Source organism: Astatotilapia calliptera, chromosome 10 (genome assembly GCF_964374335.1).
Source record: "Astatotilapia calliptera chromosome 10, fAstCal68.1, whole genome shotgun sequence".
Classification (NCBI taxonomy): domain Eukaryota; kingdom Metazoa; phylum Chordata; class Actinopteri; order Cichliformes; family Cichlidae; genus Astatotilapia; species Astatotilapia calliptera.
This window is the reverse complement of record NC_137431.1, coordinates 11,635,203-11,652,303: the sequence shown is the minus strand read 5'-3', so window position 1 is coordinate 11,652,303 and position 17,101 is coordinate 11,635,203. Positions and strand designations below refer to the sequence as shown.

Genomic DNA, 17,101 nt, shown 5'->3' with positions numbered 1-17,101 from the left:
GGCATACCATGTTTCCAAATTAATAATTAAATTAATTTGTTTTTATATTTCTTTTATTTAAAAAAAATTGAATACTTCTATTAAAATGTAAAAACCAAATCACTTATCAAAGGTGACTTTTATAGCTTTAATATTCTTCACGTTCAAAGAGCGCCCTCTGCTGACCAACGCAGGCGGTACACCATTTCCCACAATGCTGCTGCCGCACCAGCCCGGAAGTGAGACGTTTATTGACAATATGGCTGCCGAACTGGGTTTCGGATTTGCAGAAATATTTTAATTGACAGCGGTAGCCGTGGCTGCGACAATAACCCGTTTCCAGCTCAGGAGTGTACGCGACAGTTGCATTTGAATGAAGACAACCGCGAATCCACGGGATGGTGTCAGTGAGCTGAGGAAACGTCCAGAGTGTGAATCCCGTCATGTCGTTTTTCAAGAGGAAAGGTGAGGAAAAAGCTCCCGCTGAAGGCTGCAACGTCGACGGTAGCTAGCGCCGCGGAGAGGGGTGCCCGATAATATGTGACTGATGAGGTTGTCGGTGCATAAATTAGCCGTGTAAACTGAGGCGTTTGAGGGAATACGTTTCCTCCTTTGCCGTTGCTCCTTACTGCTTTTACATGATTAGCTTAGCGCTGGCCTCACTGCCCCCCCACCCCCCTTCCTGATTTATCTAACTTCATGTTAGCCGGGGTGGCATTGAATCCACCACAGAAACCTGCCACAAGTCTACATCAACGCCTTCCTGTATGCAGACATAATTCAGGGCTTCCAGAGCATCAAAGGAACACTGTTATCTGCTCCAAAGCAACGCTTGTGTCGAAATGTTCAATAGCAGCTAGCTAGCTCTGTTGAGGTATTTTCATACATACTTAACAAGCAAGATATGTCAGAAATATTACCGGTGACAGGTTGTGTCTCAGTCAGAGCTGTTAATTATCAAAAGGACACACGTTTCCTGTAACACATTTGGCTGTAGAGAACCTGGAGTTGGCTAATGCTAATTTTCAGTCACTATTGAGTAGAACCTAGATGGGCTGGGCCTGCGTTTTTCTATATTTTTTTTGAACACAACGTGACAATGAATTTCAGTTCAAAGCCCCACAGTTCAACCTCTTTTGTGGTCATTGTGAAGGCTGGAGTCACACTGACAGGCATCTTTTGTGTCTGATCTGCATCTTTTTTTTTTTAAGTGGGTGGGCAAAATGTCAGATTCGCCACCACCTACAAATGAGCCCTTCTCTGAAACCCTGTCAACCAAACTGAAAATTATAACATTAAGGGGGATAGAGTAGGTGTAGCAAATACATTTGGAAAAGTAAGAAAGGACTTTATTTTTCTGCTGCACCATCCTACAACAGGTGACAACAGGTTTGTCTGACGCTTTTGATAGAAATCACACAATAAGAAAAAATATATAAAGGCCAGAGAGGCCATTAATAATGGAGTCAATAGAGCTCCCGTCTCATTTCCTTGGGAAGCCACCATAATAACTTCACTGCTGAAACTAGCCTGCGGTTTGGTATCCCCTAAAGATTAGTGGTTTTTCCTGGTGGCAGTGACAGTGACTAAAACAGCTGACACAGCAGATCACCAAAATGAGGAAATATAGACTTCACTTATCCATACCCAGAATGCTGCTCAGGATTGACAGGAAGTGAATTTGTTCCCTGTTAGGAGGAAGAATTTCAATGCCAAAAAAAGAGGAAGTGAAAGTTTTACTATTAAATTTGAATGCAATTTTCCACTAAGTCCCAGGCACTCTGTTCATACATTATTGTACGTTTTCTTTGTAGTTATTAAAGGTTTATTATTTTATGTAACTAGTTTTTCTTAATAGTAGCATCCATTTCACCAACCTGTCATTGTCCTGTAATAACATTTACATTAACATTACGTAAAAGCATTACTTCACTGTAGTTATTTGCATCATTGTGTTTTAGTCCAGTTGTGTAAAAATGACTGGGGTCCAGGCTTTTTAAAAACCATGTCGCTTCTCTGTGGCAGACAGCCTGTCGGTCTCAGCCAACATTGACTCTTGGTTGATACACACACACTCAGATATGGCTCCATCCCAAATGTCTCACATAAAGAGCATCTTCAGCTCCATTTGTTCAGGCCTCCCGGTCCATTTTGTCATGTCACTGCTTGAAACGGTCGCTTGGCCCAACCAAACTGCTTCATCCGGAGATATGAGTGTAGGGTCACTCTGATGAATGGTTGCCACTATGTCTGCCAGCATGCACTCATTCCCCTGCAGGGTGCACACATCATTCTTTTTGGTTAATTTGACAGCTGCAGGGCTTTGGAATGGCTTCACATATCTGCTGTATTATATGCACTGTGTATTTTTCCGGGACAATCAGTAAATCTTGGTGACCTTCAGGTGTAAACTAGCATACAGTCATTTGAAGGAAAACCAGAACTGATAGACCAAGGTCACAAATTGTAGGACTCTAGTATAAAAGCCCTGACTGTCTGCACGCTGTAAAGCAGTGATTCTCAAACTGCGGTCATAGAGGCCGTGGATGACCATGGAATAATCTGAAGTTGAATGAGCTTAATTCATGTGGGGAAAGTAAGCAAAAAGATTGCTGATGATGCTCTTTGGAGCTTTTAAAAAAAATAATTAATAATTGATTTAGAACTGTGGGGTCTGTCCTACAAACTCTTTATCTTTGGAAGTGGAGGATGCTGGGAAAAGTTTGCGAATGACTGTGGTATATAAAGCAGGATGGACATTGTTTTCACATTTTAGAACCCAGTTTCGAGGTTTAACCCACATCTGTCAGCAGCAGTGTGGCCAGGTGGAGGAAAGCATATGTAAGGGCTAATTAACTATTAACACAGACTAACTCCACACAGTGTGAAACGACATTGCCATGATAACGACTAACAATGTTGTTTTTTTTTTGCCTTTTCAGTAGTTTTCAGTTCTGCAGATATCATTAAGCAGCCTTTCTTAGAAGTCTGTATTAGAGTTCAACAAGTGTTACAGAATCGTTGTTGTGGGAAACGCATCCCCACCACACGACATCAACCCCTCAGTGAAATCTCATGTATTGATTCTTCACCCTCCCCGTATTATGATTCAGAACACTGCTTGCTTCTCCATTTCCAACCACTGCTCTCATCTTTCTCCCCACAGCCAAAAGCAAAGAACCTGAGAAAGGGACAGACGCTAAAGTCAATAGAGGTGAGTTCCTCTTTACTCTTGTGAGGTTATGGAAGGTTTGGTAGTTGTTGAAATGACACAGCTGTGTTTGGTGGCAATATAAGCACAAATATCCAGTGGTGTTGTTGTTTTGTTTGTTTTTTTTAATGTTTTTTGTGTTTTTTGATGCGCTTGTGTACCCTCGCCCACTTTGAGCTGACTTGGAAAAAAGTGCATCTCTGATTGCTCCGCCAGCAACATTACAGGATGGTCTTGAAATGTATAACAGGATTACGTTTCCTCAAAGAAGGGCTTAGACTGTATTTAAAAGTTTGAAATGAATTCGCAGATCCAAAGCAACAGCAGCAGTCGGAAAGCTTGAGCTTAATTAAACGTGAAAAGCAAATCATTTACTTTGGCTTCATCCACTTCAAGCCACTTAAATTTTGTAATTACATTTCTAGAAATTATTATAACCTCTAGATGGCAAGTAGAGACAAACATGTGATGTGAATGCAAATAAATGGTTGCATTTATTATGTAATTGTAAGCCTTTTTCCTTCCTCTGGCTTTCCCTTATTCTTGAGGTTTGGCTGTGGAAAAACTGTTCTTATGTGGTGTTAAAAAGGTCTTAAATGATCACAGCTGAAAGATTCATAACTCTTTCCTTTGGTTTTTCTCTATCTTTAATCAGTGCTGGTTAAACTGTCTCGCGGACAGAAGCTGTAGCCTCTAGCTGCTAACAAAGCTCACAGCGCACAGTGAAACAAACACTGAGCAGTCTGTCTTCTCAAGCATCTGCCACAGCCTGAGGCTTTGTGTACACTAATAATAATAATAATAATAACTATGAGCTTTTCCAGAAACTCTCACTAAAAGGACCCTTTCTTACAAATCACACTGTTGTCACACATTCAGGCCACTCAGAATATCAATGCTATTATATTCTTTTTCTTCTTTTAACTAAATTCTGTTTTCTCTCTTTCATCTTGTGCTCACAGCTCCAACCAGCCCTCAATCTCCAGGACTGAGGAACCACCATGCCATCCAGGAAGCTGCTGGGCCGAGCCACGTGGCCATCAGCGCCATCTCGGCCAACATGGACTCCTTTGCCCGCGGTCGCACCGCCATCCTCAAGAAGCAGCCGAGCCACATGGAAGCGGCGCACTTTGGAGATCTCGGTACAGAAGCTGCACTCATGAGCTTTTGCATCGTTTCCAATGATTGCAGAAAAACACCCAGAATAATATTTAGCTATAAAACGTTGTAGATTCAGAATCACAGAGACAGAATTTATTTTGGGTTTCTTTGAGTTTGATCCAGATGCAGGTTTGTTGTCCCTCTTTGGTTACAGTTATTAATATGTGTATATATAAGGATTCATTTATTTAGTCTGTGACCTTTGCGACAGTTTGAGTTATAACATGCTGCACACTTTGAAGGACCTCTCTGCTGTTCTGTACTTATTTGAATGCAATTTGGTTAAACCGGAGTTTTCCTCAGAAATGAATGCAAAAGGAAACAAGCATTAAGACTGACTTTGTTAACTTGCTCAGAAATTGTTTCCTTATCCCAGAGTTCAAAGTGAAGTTTCCTGGTTATATCGAGTTTCATACATAAAGAAACTTTTCTTAGTCATATATTACAAATAAAAGCAGACACGATCTCTCATTTAGGTGCTGAAACTGGAGATATGAAGCCTTTGTCTTTGAAAAGTAATTATACATTATTAAAGATAATTAATGTGTTGTTATTTGATAGATTAATTAACTGGTTCACAAAGGGTTCACATTGGATGTACTGAAACCAATACAGAAAAGCTCTGACAATCAAGAAAAACACTGCATAGAAAATAAATACAGTTTTTTAATAGGCTGTCAAAATTCAAAGGTAATTACAGCTGTCGTAAGCTCCTGTTTCTGGTGTTACAGCGATAGTACGCCTCTTGCGTCACTACAAGAGCAGAAACATCCTATTGTCTTATGCAAGTGGCAGTATTCCCTCATTAATCCTGTGAGCCACTCACTGGGCTACATGTATCAGGTATCGCGAGCACCCAAACATTCCTGTCAGCGTAAGGTTGGCCTTATCTTCTCAGGCAGTGACGTGAGGGCGAAAAATACTCTATAATTAGATTCTGTGTACGCTCCCCGGATGTCATGATATGGAGCGGTGAGCATTCACTGTAGTGACAGGAACTGTACGAGCAGGTGGGGCGTGCCGGACGGAGGTGGAGGAACCTGTGCTGCAGCTTAGACGACAAATTCTCAAAGAGACTTGCTGGGCAGTGGTGATTTCTGGTCTGTGGTTTCAACAGACTGGAGAAGAAAAGGAAGGAAGCATTAATGAGGGTGCGTCTAGGAGGCAGAGAGGTGCAGTTTCACAGTTGGATTGAGGGTTTGTGGCTTCTGAAGGCAGGGGCCATGAGGTTTTTTTTGTTTTGTTTTGTTTGCTAGTGTTTAAAATATAAAACAGGTACCACTATGACTGAAATTCAAAGTCATTCTAACAGACATTGAATTACTGTGAAAAGGTTGCAAATGAAACAGGAGTCTTTGATTATCCCGCCGTAGATGCCGGACTAGTTGCTGTGATTTCTAACAGCTTTCGGTGTTAAGGTGGCCGTGACTGTGTGATCTTTAAGAATCTAAAGAGGCTGACGAAAAGCACCACACACTGCGTGACACATCTTGAAGCACCATCTTGTTTTCAAAGAGCAAACTTAACACTGCCAAACTTCAGCCCACGCTTCAGACTAACTACAGCTGATGTGATTCAAAATCCCGCAAGACAGTCGGGTGTCTAGTCAGGATGGATAATAGAGCACTCAGTTTGCTTAAACAGTCTCCCTTTGAAGCATTATTTAGCCAGATTACATCGACAGTCACTTCAGTTGCACATTAATGCAAATAACTAATGAGCTGGTCAGATGGGGTGCATTTTGGCATATAGACAACTGGCTGAAGTTCAAACTGAGCACCACAATGGGAAAGAAAGTTGAATTGAAGACTTTGAACGTGGCTTGTGATTTTTGGCAGGCTGATGTGAAGATTTTGAGAAACTGCTGATCTGCTGGGATTTTTCCAAACAACCATCTCAAGGGTCAAAAAAAGAGTTGATATCCAGAGAGCAGCAGTTCTCTGGGTAAAATGCCTTGTTTATGTCAGAGGACAGTGGAGAATGGCCTGACTGCTTTGAGATGACAGTAACTCAAATAACCACTTGTTACAACTGAGGTATGCGGAAGAGTGTCTCTGAGCAGATAAGCTAGAGTAGCTGAAGATCACGCTGGGTGCTACTTTCATCAGCTAAGAACAGGAAACTGAGGCTACGATTCACAGAGGCTCACCAAAGTTGGACAAAGGAAGATTGGAAAAACATAGCCTGGCCTGATTAGTCTCGGTTTCTGCTGATGCATTCAATTGGTAGGGTCACACAGTATGGTGTAAACAGCATTAAAGCGTGGATCTATCCTTTCATCAATGGGGCCAGCTGGTGGTAGTGTAATTGTGTGGGAGATTTTTGTTTCATGGTGACCTTTGAGATGTGGTGGAATGGAAAATTCACATCTAGGATGTGTAGTTGGCAGCATCTGTGTGATTCTATCATGTTGATATGGACCAAAATCTCTGAGTAATGTTTCCAGAATACCTGTAGACTCAGATTGGAGTTTGGAGCATGGTGGGATTGTACAGTCAAAGGTTGCTGTGGATGCCCCTGTAGTTGCTGACCACTTAATCCACGCATGACTGAAAGTATGGACAGGACACACAGATGTGTGCCTGTGACGCACGGTTGTGAAAATTTTGTCTGTGTTAAATCATCTGTTGCATAGTCTAGGACCAACTCCAGACAGAGAATGAGCTGGAAATTCACAAACCTTCAAAACAAATATCCAGGAGTTAGAATTCCCATCACGGCGCCCTTCAGCCAGGACCAAATGTTCAGAGAGAGCTGAACACAGAAAATCCTCTTTTTATCTTTCATTTCATGTTGCAGCTCCCATCAATATAGTGTGCACGTTACCTTTGAAGGTTGATGCTGTAAATAAGAATGTAGCCCACAGTCTGTTATTAAACTTGAGCACTTGAGTGAGTAATGTGTGTTCAAAGACAGTGTAAATCTCATTGTCATTTAAACGGAAGTGTTTAACAATGGATGGAATTTCTGCTGTTGTGAGTCTTTAAAAGCAGGCATTAAAGTGTATGCTGTGTAAATAGCATAAAGTAAATATCAGTGATTAAGATTTAATTTGTAGTATAAAGATGACGTAAGTTTTATCATTAATGAATGCACCTAAGTTGCCTGTTAATAAATGTGTTGTTGCTAAAATTTTACAGTTGAATCAATGAATTATGCTCTGATGTTCCAGGTCACTCCAGTGTGAACTATCAGCCCCAGGAGACGCGCTCTCGCATGTCCAAGACGGTTGAGCAGGCCCTTCAGGACAATGTCGCGATACCGCACTTCATGCATTTCATGGAACTACGAGGTGCAGACCACCTGGTTCGGTTCTGGCTGGAGGCTGAGAGGTTCCGCTCCACCAGCTGGTCACGTGTTAGAGCGCATAGTCTAAACTCTGTCAAACACAGCTCCTTGGCCGAGCCGGTCCCCGCGTCTCCAGACGGTTCAGAGCTCTCAGAACTCACCCAGAAAAAGCCCAATGTCCTTGCACGGCACAGTAACAGCGAAGGCTCTACAGTTCAGACTCAGCAGCGGGACTCATCCAGCACAGAAGCAGGCGCGAGACCCAGTACGCCTCGAACAGCAACACCCAGCAGGCAGCCACCCTCCAGGTCGGGGACCCCCCTAAAGGTGCAGTCAAGCAGCACCCTGCGCGACCTCTCTGACACACTCATGAAAAGTGAGTCGCCTTTAAACACCTTTTTATCTTTACATTTGTTGTCTTGTTTACAGGTTTTTAACTTTCTTTGTGGATTCTATATTTTGACAGGGGAAATTATTTATTATTTTGATGGCCAACCAATCACTTTTCAGTATACTGAGAAATCTTCGTAAATGGCAGCTTTCCTATTTGTCTAAGATTGAAGACCTTAATGTGGATTTGTCAGATCTGTCCAGTACATTTCCTGATGCCGCCCCTCCCTGAGCCTGGTTCTGCTGGAGGTTTCTTCCTGTTAAAGGGAGATTTTTCCTTCCCACTGTTACCAAGTCCTTGCTCAGAGGAGGTCATTTAATTGTTGGGATTTTCTTTGTATTATTGTAGAATCTTTACTTTGCAATGTAAAGGGCCTTAAAGCAACTGCTGTTGGGATTTGACACTATATAAATAAAACTGAATTGTATCCTTTGATGCTGTGGCAAAATTGGTACATCAGTAAACTGAAAATGCTACAGTGACCTGTAATGGAAGTGGACACCGAACTGTGTCAGGAGAATGGGGTTGGCGCATTGTGCAAACTTGTCCTTTCTCACGTGTAGCTTATGGCAGGAGAAAATTCAGAAACTTCAGAGACATTCTCAGTTCTGTGAATACTCACTTTGGTTTAGGCTAGGGTGCTGCACACAGGACATCCACTCACTTTCCATGATGTCAACAAACCGTTATCTGCTCTGATCTCACACGCACCGTCTCAGACATCACACAGACTTTGTAGAAGGAGCTGACAGCTTTAAGACTGGTTACTGTCCTTGTGTGTTCTTGCATGCAGTTCTTTGATTAATGTCAAAGATGGTACAGGGCTGCAGTGGATGAAAATGGCTTTACATTAGAGCACTGATTTCCAAGGTGTTGGCTGGGACCCCCTAGTGGGTCTTGAAGTTATTGCAGGTGGGCCATCACAGATACTTTACAATTTGAAAACTTGTATTTTAGTTTAGAATTAGCATAAATAATTAGGTTACTTTATTTAAAACTAATAAGTTTTGAAATTAACACAATTTCACAAAGAAGAAAACATGTTATCTTGGTATTGTGTTTTCACATTTTCAGTCTTGCTTAAATTTGTAAATGGTGCCATTAGGCATTTTTCTGAAGAGCTCGGGATGAAACAGCAGGTCTGTGTGAGGTCACATTGGTCACCACATTAAAGGTTTGAGTGGCATTCTTAAGCATGTCATCTCGTCCTCTTCGTCCGCACTGGTTTAATGACATTGTGTGAGCATGATTAGTGCCCTCAGCTGTTTATTTTCATGACCCAGCTTGTGAAAATTTCATAAAAGCAGTGGGTGGAATTGTACACTTGGTTTTTACCATGACGGAACGAGACCAGCAGCCTGAAAGAATTTCACTGTGTGCACAGGCAAAGACATGTGGGCATTAGATTGATGCATTAATTGGTAATTCAGACTGACCACCTGGAGGAAGAGCTTTACTTGAGCATCAGTTGAGAGATAATTTGTGTGTTTTGCAGGTATAGAAAAAGATGCTGTTACTATCTTCACCAAGTACATCTCTCCAGATGCTGTGAGGCCCATCCCCATCACAGAACAGATCAGAAATGACATAGTTGGTAAGACCACAGATGTTGTCTCTCTATTTTTAATACAGCACATTATGGTCCATCTGTTCAAAAAGTGTGTGTGTGTTTGTGTGTGCATGTGCGCGCAAGTGTCCTCACAAACAGCTTCTTCCTCTGGGCCATTCGGACTGTATGTTCTGTCCACTATGCCCCCACACCCCACCCCTGCCCATCCACTTCACTAATCTGAGCCATGGTCTGAGTAACCCCCATCACTCAGGCCACTCGCATACAGACTCGACTCAGACCAAGTCTTTTCTTTGCACTACTTCCAAGCACTTTGCAACTTGTTCTCCAGTGTGTGCCTTTCTCTTGATTTGTATCAGTCTCTCTTTATGGTACATATTTCTCCTATTTGCTATTTATTCATGCTGTCTACCATTTACTCCTGCACAGTTGGTGTGGAGCATCCACAATTTCGTTGTACATGTACAATGACAATAAAGGGTTATTCTATTCTGCAGTAAGTCTTCTATTTTAAATGTGATCCTGGTGTGTGACAATATCCGCTCTCTTCTGTTTTGTGTAGCTAAGATTTGTGGAGAAGATGGCATGGTGGACCCAAACTGCTTTGTCATTGCACAGTCGGTAGCCTTCGCTATCTTGGAGCAACAGTGAGTTTCTGTCCATTCATTTCCAAGAGCAGTTAATATTCGCAGCACGTTTTGACGTTAAGATTAAAGCCCGCCCCGTGCCCCGTGTCGTTTCGCCATCCTGTCTTCCACATTGCTGCACTATTCACCTCCCACCTGCTTTCTGATTTCCAGGCACTTTAGCGAATTCCTGCGGAGCCATCATTTCTGTAAATACCAGATTGAAGTGTTGACTAGTGGCTCTGTGTTCTTGGCTGACATCTTGTTCTGTGAGTCAGCTCTTTTCTACTTCTCTGAGGTGAGTGGTGCTACTGGTTCCTCAAACATGATTTATTTGTACCTGATCATTACACATTTCCACACTGTTTCAGTTAGAAGAATGACAGTTTTCTAGCTATAACACACAGTCTGTGCCTCCTCTTTGCTCTGTACACCTTTCCATACAGACAGGAAACTAAACGGAAGACAGTAAACACAAGAAACCCGTAGATGCTCCTGTTACAGTGTCACTGATATGATACAAAACTCCATCCACAAAGAAAGAGTAAACATTTAACAAAAGATGTCCTGTCAGCATATACACAGTGAGGTTCACTAGAATTTTCTCTCTTCTTTGTTTTCCTTCTCATAGTTCATGGAAAAGGAAGAAGCAATGAATGTACTGCAGTTCTGGTTGGCGGCAGACAACTTCCAGAACCAGCTAGCAGCTAAAAAGGGCCAATATGATGGCCAGGAGGCTCAAAATGATGCCATGATTCTCTACGACAAGTAGGTCCTCTGTCTGTGGTTGTAAGATGTTATTGTGTCTGATTTAACCAGTTACTTTTTCTAAAAGTGTGGAGATTGACTTTATTGTTGGAAGTTGCTGTCATGTTGAGGTCATTCTTTCTTTTGAGTTTGAGAATATAATTGTAGGAGGAAAGTAATCTAAGACTCTTTCAGTGTTTTCTTTTGTTAAAAGGTTGCTCCTCTTTGTTTCCTTCGTCATTCATTTTCAGTCCAGATTTCACCTAAATCTATCAAGTTATCATCAAATATGAGTTTTAAGAGTAGTGTGCGCTCAGTAACGGTGTTTCATTGAAGACCTTCATTCCTGGTGTGATTAAATCGGTGTGTTTTTATCTTTGGGTACATTATTTGGTGATCAGTGACAGTGAATCAGCAGCAGTGTGTCTGCACACGGTCAGGTTGAAGGAGGGTTCAGCTGTACTTGTGTCTTTGTCTGACTAGTCTGGAGTACACTCTGCCTGCTAGCCTTGTAAGCCTAAAATTATAAAACTAGTATTTGAAGCTTATTAAATTATTTCTGTTTTGTTATTTTAAAGTGAAGCCTTTGGACCATTTTCTATTTACACATGTGAGAGGAAGCTTTACATCTAGTGGAGCTGCTGCTGACAGTAGGTGGGGCAAGTTGTGGGAGCATGCAAATGCCATTACAAAACAAATTTTAGTAGTCAAACAAACATTTAACTTATTTCAAGACCAAACATATTCAGATTTTCCGATTTGGGTATGTTTGTACTGAGATCCTGAGCTTTAAAATTGAAAGTTTACAGAAAAGTTTGCTGATGGTAGTTAAACTGTGATATGCAAACGGCAGTAATGTCTCCACGCAATGTTTCAGACACGGTTGATGTCACGTTAGTTTGGAACTGACTCAATGTAAAAGTTCAGTAAATGAGAATGTTATATAGGCTAGCAACTAACTAACTTTTCCACTTGTTGCCAAAAAAAGGCCACAGTGATGACAAACGGCAATTTGATTTGGATATTTCGCCAATGGGATCGGCTGTATTGTCCAATTCAGCAACTTGCTAGCACACACATTCTCTTGGACATGTAGTGGTTTCAGAGTTCACCAGTGGCGTATTTTATTTAGCAGAACAAAATCTCGGAAGCTCATATTTATCTTTGACCTAATTTCAGGCATCTTCACAAAAACAAACCACATATAAATAGTCCTAAATTCAAAAATCCTAACACATTTCCAGGTATTACGATTCGTTCCTGCAACACGGTTCTCATAAAACTAACACAGGCAGTTGTCAGACAACCTAACATATTGACCTAAGATTACAGACCTAGACTTTGGTTTAACTGGAATTGTGGGGCATAAGGAAGAGGCTGACATCATCTGTTGAAATACGAAAAAATTAATTATTGAAGATCTTTGTCTTTCTTAGACTTTATGTACTGCACTCTACTTGGCATTTATGAAGATTAGTCTGTCAGCCATGAAGAATTGAGATGTTTTAATGTGTTGGTTGATATTCAGTGGAGGCTTTCCACCAGGCTCACAGTAAGTTAAACTGTGCAGATAGTTTGTTTCTCTTAGTTAAGGATGAGAAGGTAAAAGTCCAGTAATTCATCTATAGTGAGATGACAGTAGTGGAATCTTGCACTTTCCTCCTCTTAGCTTCAACTTTGTTATATTTGCTGGGAGCTATTTTGCTTGAATTGTAATTATTTTTCTTCATAAATGTCACCTTTTTGCACACTAATTAGTTTACAGCGTCACGCTAAATCATCTGCGCTTTATAGAGTAAGATTTAAAAGTCTTGAGGTTTTGTCTGAATTGTTCAGTTTTGATTAATATCTTAAAAAAATGGCGCCCTTTTCTGAAGCTCTTTGCATATTCTTCTATTATCCCTTCAGGTATTTCTCACTCCAGGCTACCAACCCTCTGGGCTTCGGTGACTCTGTGCGGATGGAGATAGAGTCAAATATCTGCAGAGAGGGAGGGCCACTGCCTGACTGTTTCACCACTCCACTCAGACAGGCTTGGACAACCATGGAGAAGGTCAGATCATCTGATAGAAAAACACGACAAGGTCTCGGTGTTTAGGTTTTCTCCTAAGGATAAAGGGATGATGAAAATGAAACACTAGAAGAGAAGCATGTGAAGGCCTTATTTAATTAGGTTTGTGAATTGAATAGGATCCTCCATAAAGGTTTTTTTGTTGCAAGTCACTGACAAATCGTCCCATTACACCACTGATAAATGCTTCTGGTTTTGGTTAATGAAAGGAAAGCTGAAAACTGTTGTTAGAACATAAAGGTCAGAAGGGAATCTCTGTAACTTGTGCCCAGAAATATATCAGAAAGCTCGTTAATTTCTCCCAGAGTTCACCCTGCTTTGCATTCGTTCAGGTCTACATGCCAGGTTTCCTGTCCAGCAACCTTTACTACAAATACCTGAGTGACCTCATCAATTCAGTGCGGGCCGATGAGTTTGTGAATGTCAGCACTCCAGGTCAGGGCGGACCGATGGACAACGACCGCTCAAGTTCAAATGTCAGCGAGAGTTCTCACACTCAGGTGACCCACACCTTCAGCCCCTGCAGGGATGTCTGCTGACATTTAGACCTGTCCCGCCTCATTACACGGATAATAAAGATATTTTTATTAATGTCAAATGTTCATGACCATTCATGTCATTTAGTCTTACACAACAAAACAATGTAGGGATGGAGATATAACGATGCCAAATAACATTTTATATAAGTGCTATCTGTAATGCTGCTAAAAATGCTGTTCATGGTCTGTTCACTGCAGCAAAGTGCCAGAAAGGCAGCAATCAAAATCCTTAAAAACTTTGACGAGGCGATAACGGTGGACGTTGCCAGCCTGGACCCTGAGACCCTGTACCAGCGGCCGTACGCTGGGTGAGTGTTTGTGCCTCTATCCAGTGACAGAAAATGTTAATCTTTTCAAAGATTAACTGTTGCTTGATTCATGGTTTTGTGTTTCCTTGCTGTTACCTTCGCTTTTCTCTCCTTTTATGTTCCTTTGATTGCTGTTTGGATTTAGTGCTTGTACGTGTTTTGTTGTTATTGACTCCGTCGTAGGGTTTTATGAGCGTGCTTTGAAAAATCATGTGCAGAAATAAATCAAGAGAATGATCTTATTGAAAGACAGAAGTTTAGTCTGGGAGATTTGCTTTTATCCCCTTGCTGAAATTACAGTTGTTGAAGGGCTTACGCACACCCTCACACCAGTGCTGGGATGGTGTGTGTTTGTGTGCGGATGTGCCTGAGGCTCCGTTTTGTCCTGTTTGTCTTCTCAGAAGGATGACATTTGGGAAAGTGAATGAGCTGGGCCAGTTTATCAGGGAGGCAGAGCCAGAGCCGGATGTGAAGAAATCCAAAGGTATGATACGGTCACACTTCTCTCACCCTACACTCTGTCATATTTTTATCTGCTTTCTCCTTGCCATGAAAGTCATGAATATAAATCTCATCTTCTTCCTATAGCGCATAGTGCTCTGAAATATTTAGCAACTTTTCCCTTATTATAGATTATAAAAAAACAAAACAAAAACAGCTTCACTACTTTCCGGGTCCAGCGGGATAAAAATCTTAGCTTATTAGAGTGCCGTCTATAGGATTAGAACAGGGTATGACAAACTGACTTCTTACTGATTAAATATTATTCATGTGTTAATGAAGGAACTGGAGATTAATTACTTAATGACTTAACTTTGATAATCCTTCTAAAATGCTAAGATTAGCCTTCAGTTTTTAGCCATGTTAATGATTTCTGCTTAGCAATGAAGTCATCTTGTCTTCTCACTCCTCTCACTTAGGTTCCATATTTTCTCAAGCCATGAAGAAATGGGTCCAAGGCACCTCGGATGAGGTGAGATTGCACTATGCTGAGTTATCATAAATGATTAAATAGCTCGAAGCCCATAGCAGTGCTTTCTCAGTGGTGTGTATAAAACGTCACATTATACCAGTCCATTAAAGAATATAAATAGAATGCATTGTGTGCACTGTGACCAAAGGCCCAGGAGGAGATGGCGTGGCAGATTGCCAAGATGATTGTCAACGACGTTGTTCACCAGTCAAACCACGACAGCCCCGGCAAGGCCACCAAGGTACGCAACCACACTCAGCAGTCTCATTCCTGCGTGCATGTGGGATAACTGCAGGTTCTCTTAAGTGTCTTTTTCTGTCTGTCTGCAGTTATGACCCCACTGAGGAGCCAAAGGACTGTCACTCCCTACAGATTCTGGCCAAGCCAGTGATAAACAGTACACAGAGTTCACACTGCAATGAACTGCATTACTCTGAGAAAGAACAAGGCATTTTATCACTTCTCCAACCACCAGGTGTGCATGTGTGCGTGTGTGTGTGTTCGTGTAGCTGAGAGGTTGGATGAGTGATTGTTCACACTTGGGCTAATAGAAAACTTGAAGTACATCATTGTTCCACTCTTCCTGCTCCATAACACTATAAAGGTACACGTGTTGAGAGTAAAGCAAAGTGCATCAGACTGGAGGAAGGAAACTTTTGGCATTACCAGGAGAAGCTGCAGCATGTCAGTCAACACTCTCACTTTTGTCTTATCTCGGACCTGCGGAGGATGCAACAATAGCAACGTTTTGTTCACTACTTGATGACACACCTCCCCACGCTTTTTATAACCATTCCTTGTTTTTACATGAACTTCTGTCTTTTGGTCAGCCGCTTAAAGGGTTGTTGGTTTGGAACGTTGTACAGTTTTTGCATACGCTTCCATGAGGCTGCCCAGAGAGGCATTGCCAGCTGTTTACTGGTGTTAGCTGATGTAGCTTTACTTGTTTGGTACTGTACAACATCTGGAAATGTTACAGTGAAGAAGAGTGGATTCAGTTCTTGGACTTGTGGACCTTCTGTATAAATATCCTGGCACCTTTACAGCGCATAGAAGAAAATACTCCCAGTTTTGTTGGAAAACTCCAAAACTCCTCGTCCTAAATGTTCTGTGTATAAATATCTATTTAGATTTCTGGTTTACCCCAAATATTAATGTTAATTTTTTATGGTGATTGCTGATTTTTTTTTTTTTTTTTTTTTTTTTATATGTCACTGAAACAGACTTCAGTGATGAGCGGACTGTTTAACTGGATGGTGAAATAAATGATTTTTTTAAAAAGTTTTTTTTGAGCCTTACCAAGATGTGGATAAGAACCAGAACAGACTCTTGGTACTATGTACCACTAATGACATCTATGTGTACTTAATCTATAATATATTTAAATTGTGTTTGATTTAAATACATATATTATGAAACTTTGTCTGTCTGTCAATTATTTTTTCTTCCGCTGACATAATTTGACTACATTAATGTTAAAATGTGGGAAAAGATAGCCAATCCTTGTGCCAACACCCATAGACAGTTATCACCTCTGACCAGGTGGGGGCAATGTTGAATATGCTGTTATGTTTAGGGTAAAACTAGAAACGAGGTGATGTATTTTTTTCTTCCTCTATTAGGAGGCATTCTGATTTTTATTATAACATGTCCAGGAAAATGCAACAATTAAAAACTATAAACTACAGCTGAAGGGGCTCAAAAAATAGCCTGTTAGTGCAGCATTTCATATCTTTAATTCATTTTAGTAGTGGATCTTATTGGTGGTTAATCACATAGAGTTAAGTCGAAGATAAAAATCAGCGTGAAACAGGCTCTCATGTTGTCTGGGGAAATAAACTTTACAGATGCTTCCTGGCCAGTCCACGGCACGGTCTGCAGGCGGTTTAAGAAGATCTTGTGGAATGAAAACTTGCACGTGCAGAGGCAACGCCCACCTCAAATACACAAAACCCCCTCCCCTCCTCAGCTCTGACCGGTAGGGGGGTTGTTATGGTAACTGAGGGACAGAGTCCTGTTACCTTGCGTCAAGAAGTAACTACAATGACCACCTTCAGACTATATGAATGCTCAGGGTCAGTTTGACGGGAAATAAAATGTGCCTGAGACCGAAAATATTTCATAATATTATTCACTGTTTTATTATAATTTTGTGTGGTGCACAGAAAATAAAGTACAAGGCGCATTTTATTCAGCTACCTGCAGACAGACGGCTTTTAGGCAAGTTAAGGAAACAA

The 17,101-nt window shown here is 41.3% G+C and overlaps 1 protein-coding gene across 1 annotated transcript; it reads left to right on the top strand.

Annotated features, from left to right (window-relative positions):
• Positions 1–202: 202 nt before the first annotated feature.
• Positions 203–16,286, top strand: akap10 (A kinase (PRKA) anchor protein 10). Its single transcript, XM_026182511.2, has 15 exons — positions 203–444; positions 3,146–3,193; positions 4,153–4,332; positions 7,524–8,015; positions 9,526–9,624; positions 10,163–10,247; positions 10,401–10,524; positions 10,858–10,994; positions 12,882–13,026; positions 13,377–13,544; positions 13,782–13,891; positions 14,293–14,375; positions 14,812–14,864; positions 15,013–15,105; positions 15,194–16,286. The coding sequence occupies exons 1-15, from the start codon at positions 423–425 to the stop codon at positions 15,197–15,199; spliced, it is 1,845 nt and encodes a 614-aa protein (XP_026038296.1). The 5' UTR covers positions 203–422; the 3' UTR covers positions 15,200–16,286.
• Positions 16,287–17,101: the final 815 nt, after the last annotated feature.

Coding starts and splice junctions, on each gene's coding strand:
- akap10 (XM_026182511.2), top strand. CDS start 423: ATGTCGTTTTTCAAGAGGAAAG. Junction 9,625..10,162: donor GATCAGAAATGACATAGTTG/GTAAGACCACAG, acceptor TGTTTTGTGTAG/CTAAGATTTGTGGAGAAGAT. Junction 14,376..14,811: donor GGATGTGAAGAAATCCAAAG/GTATGATACGGT, acceptor CCTCTCACTTAG/GTTCCATATTTTCTCAAGCC.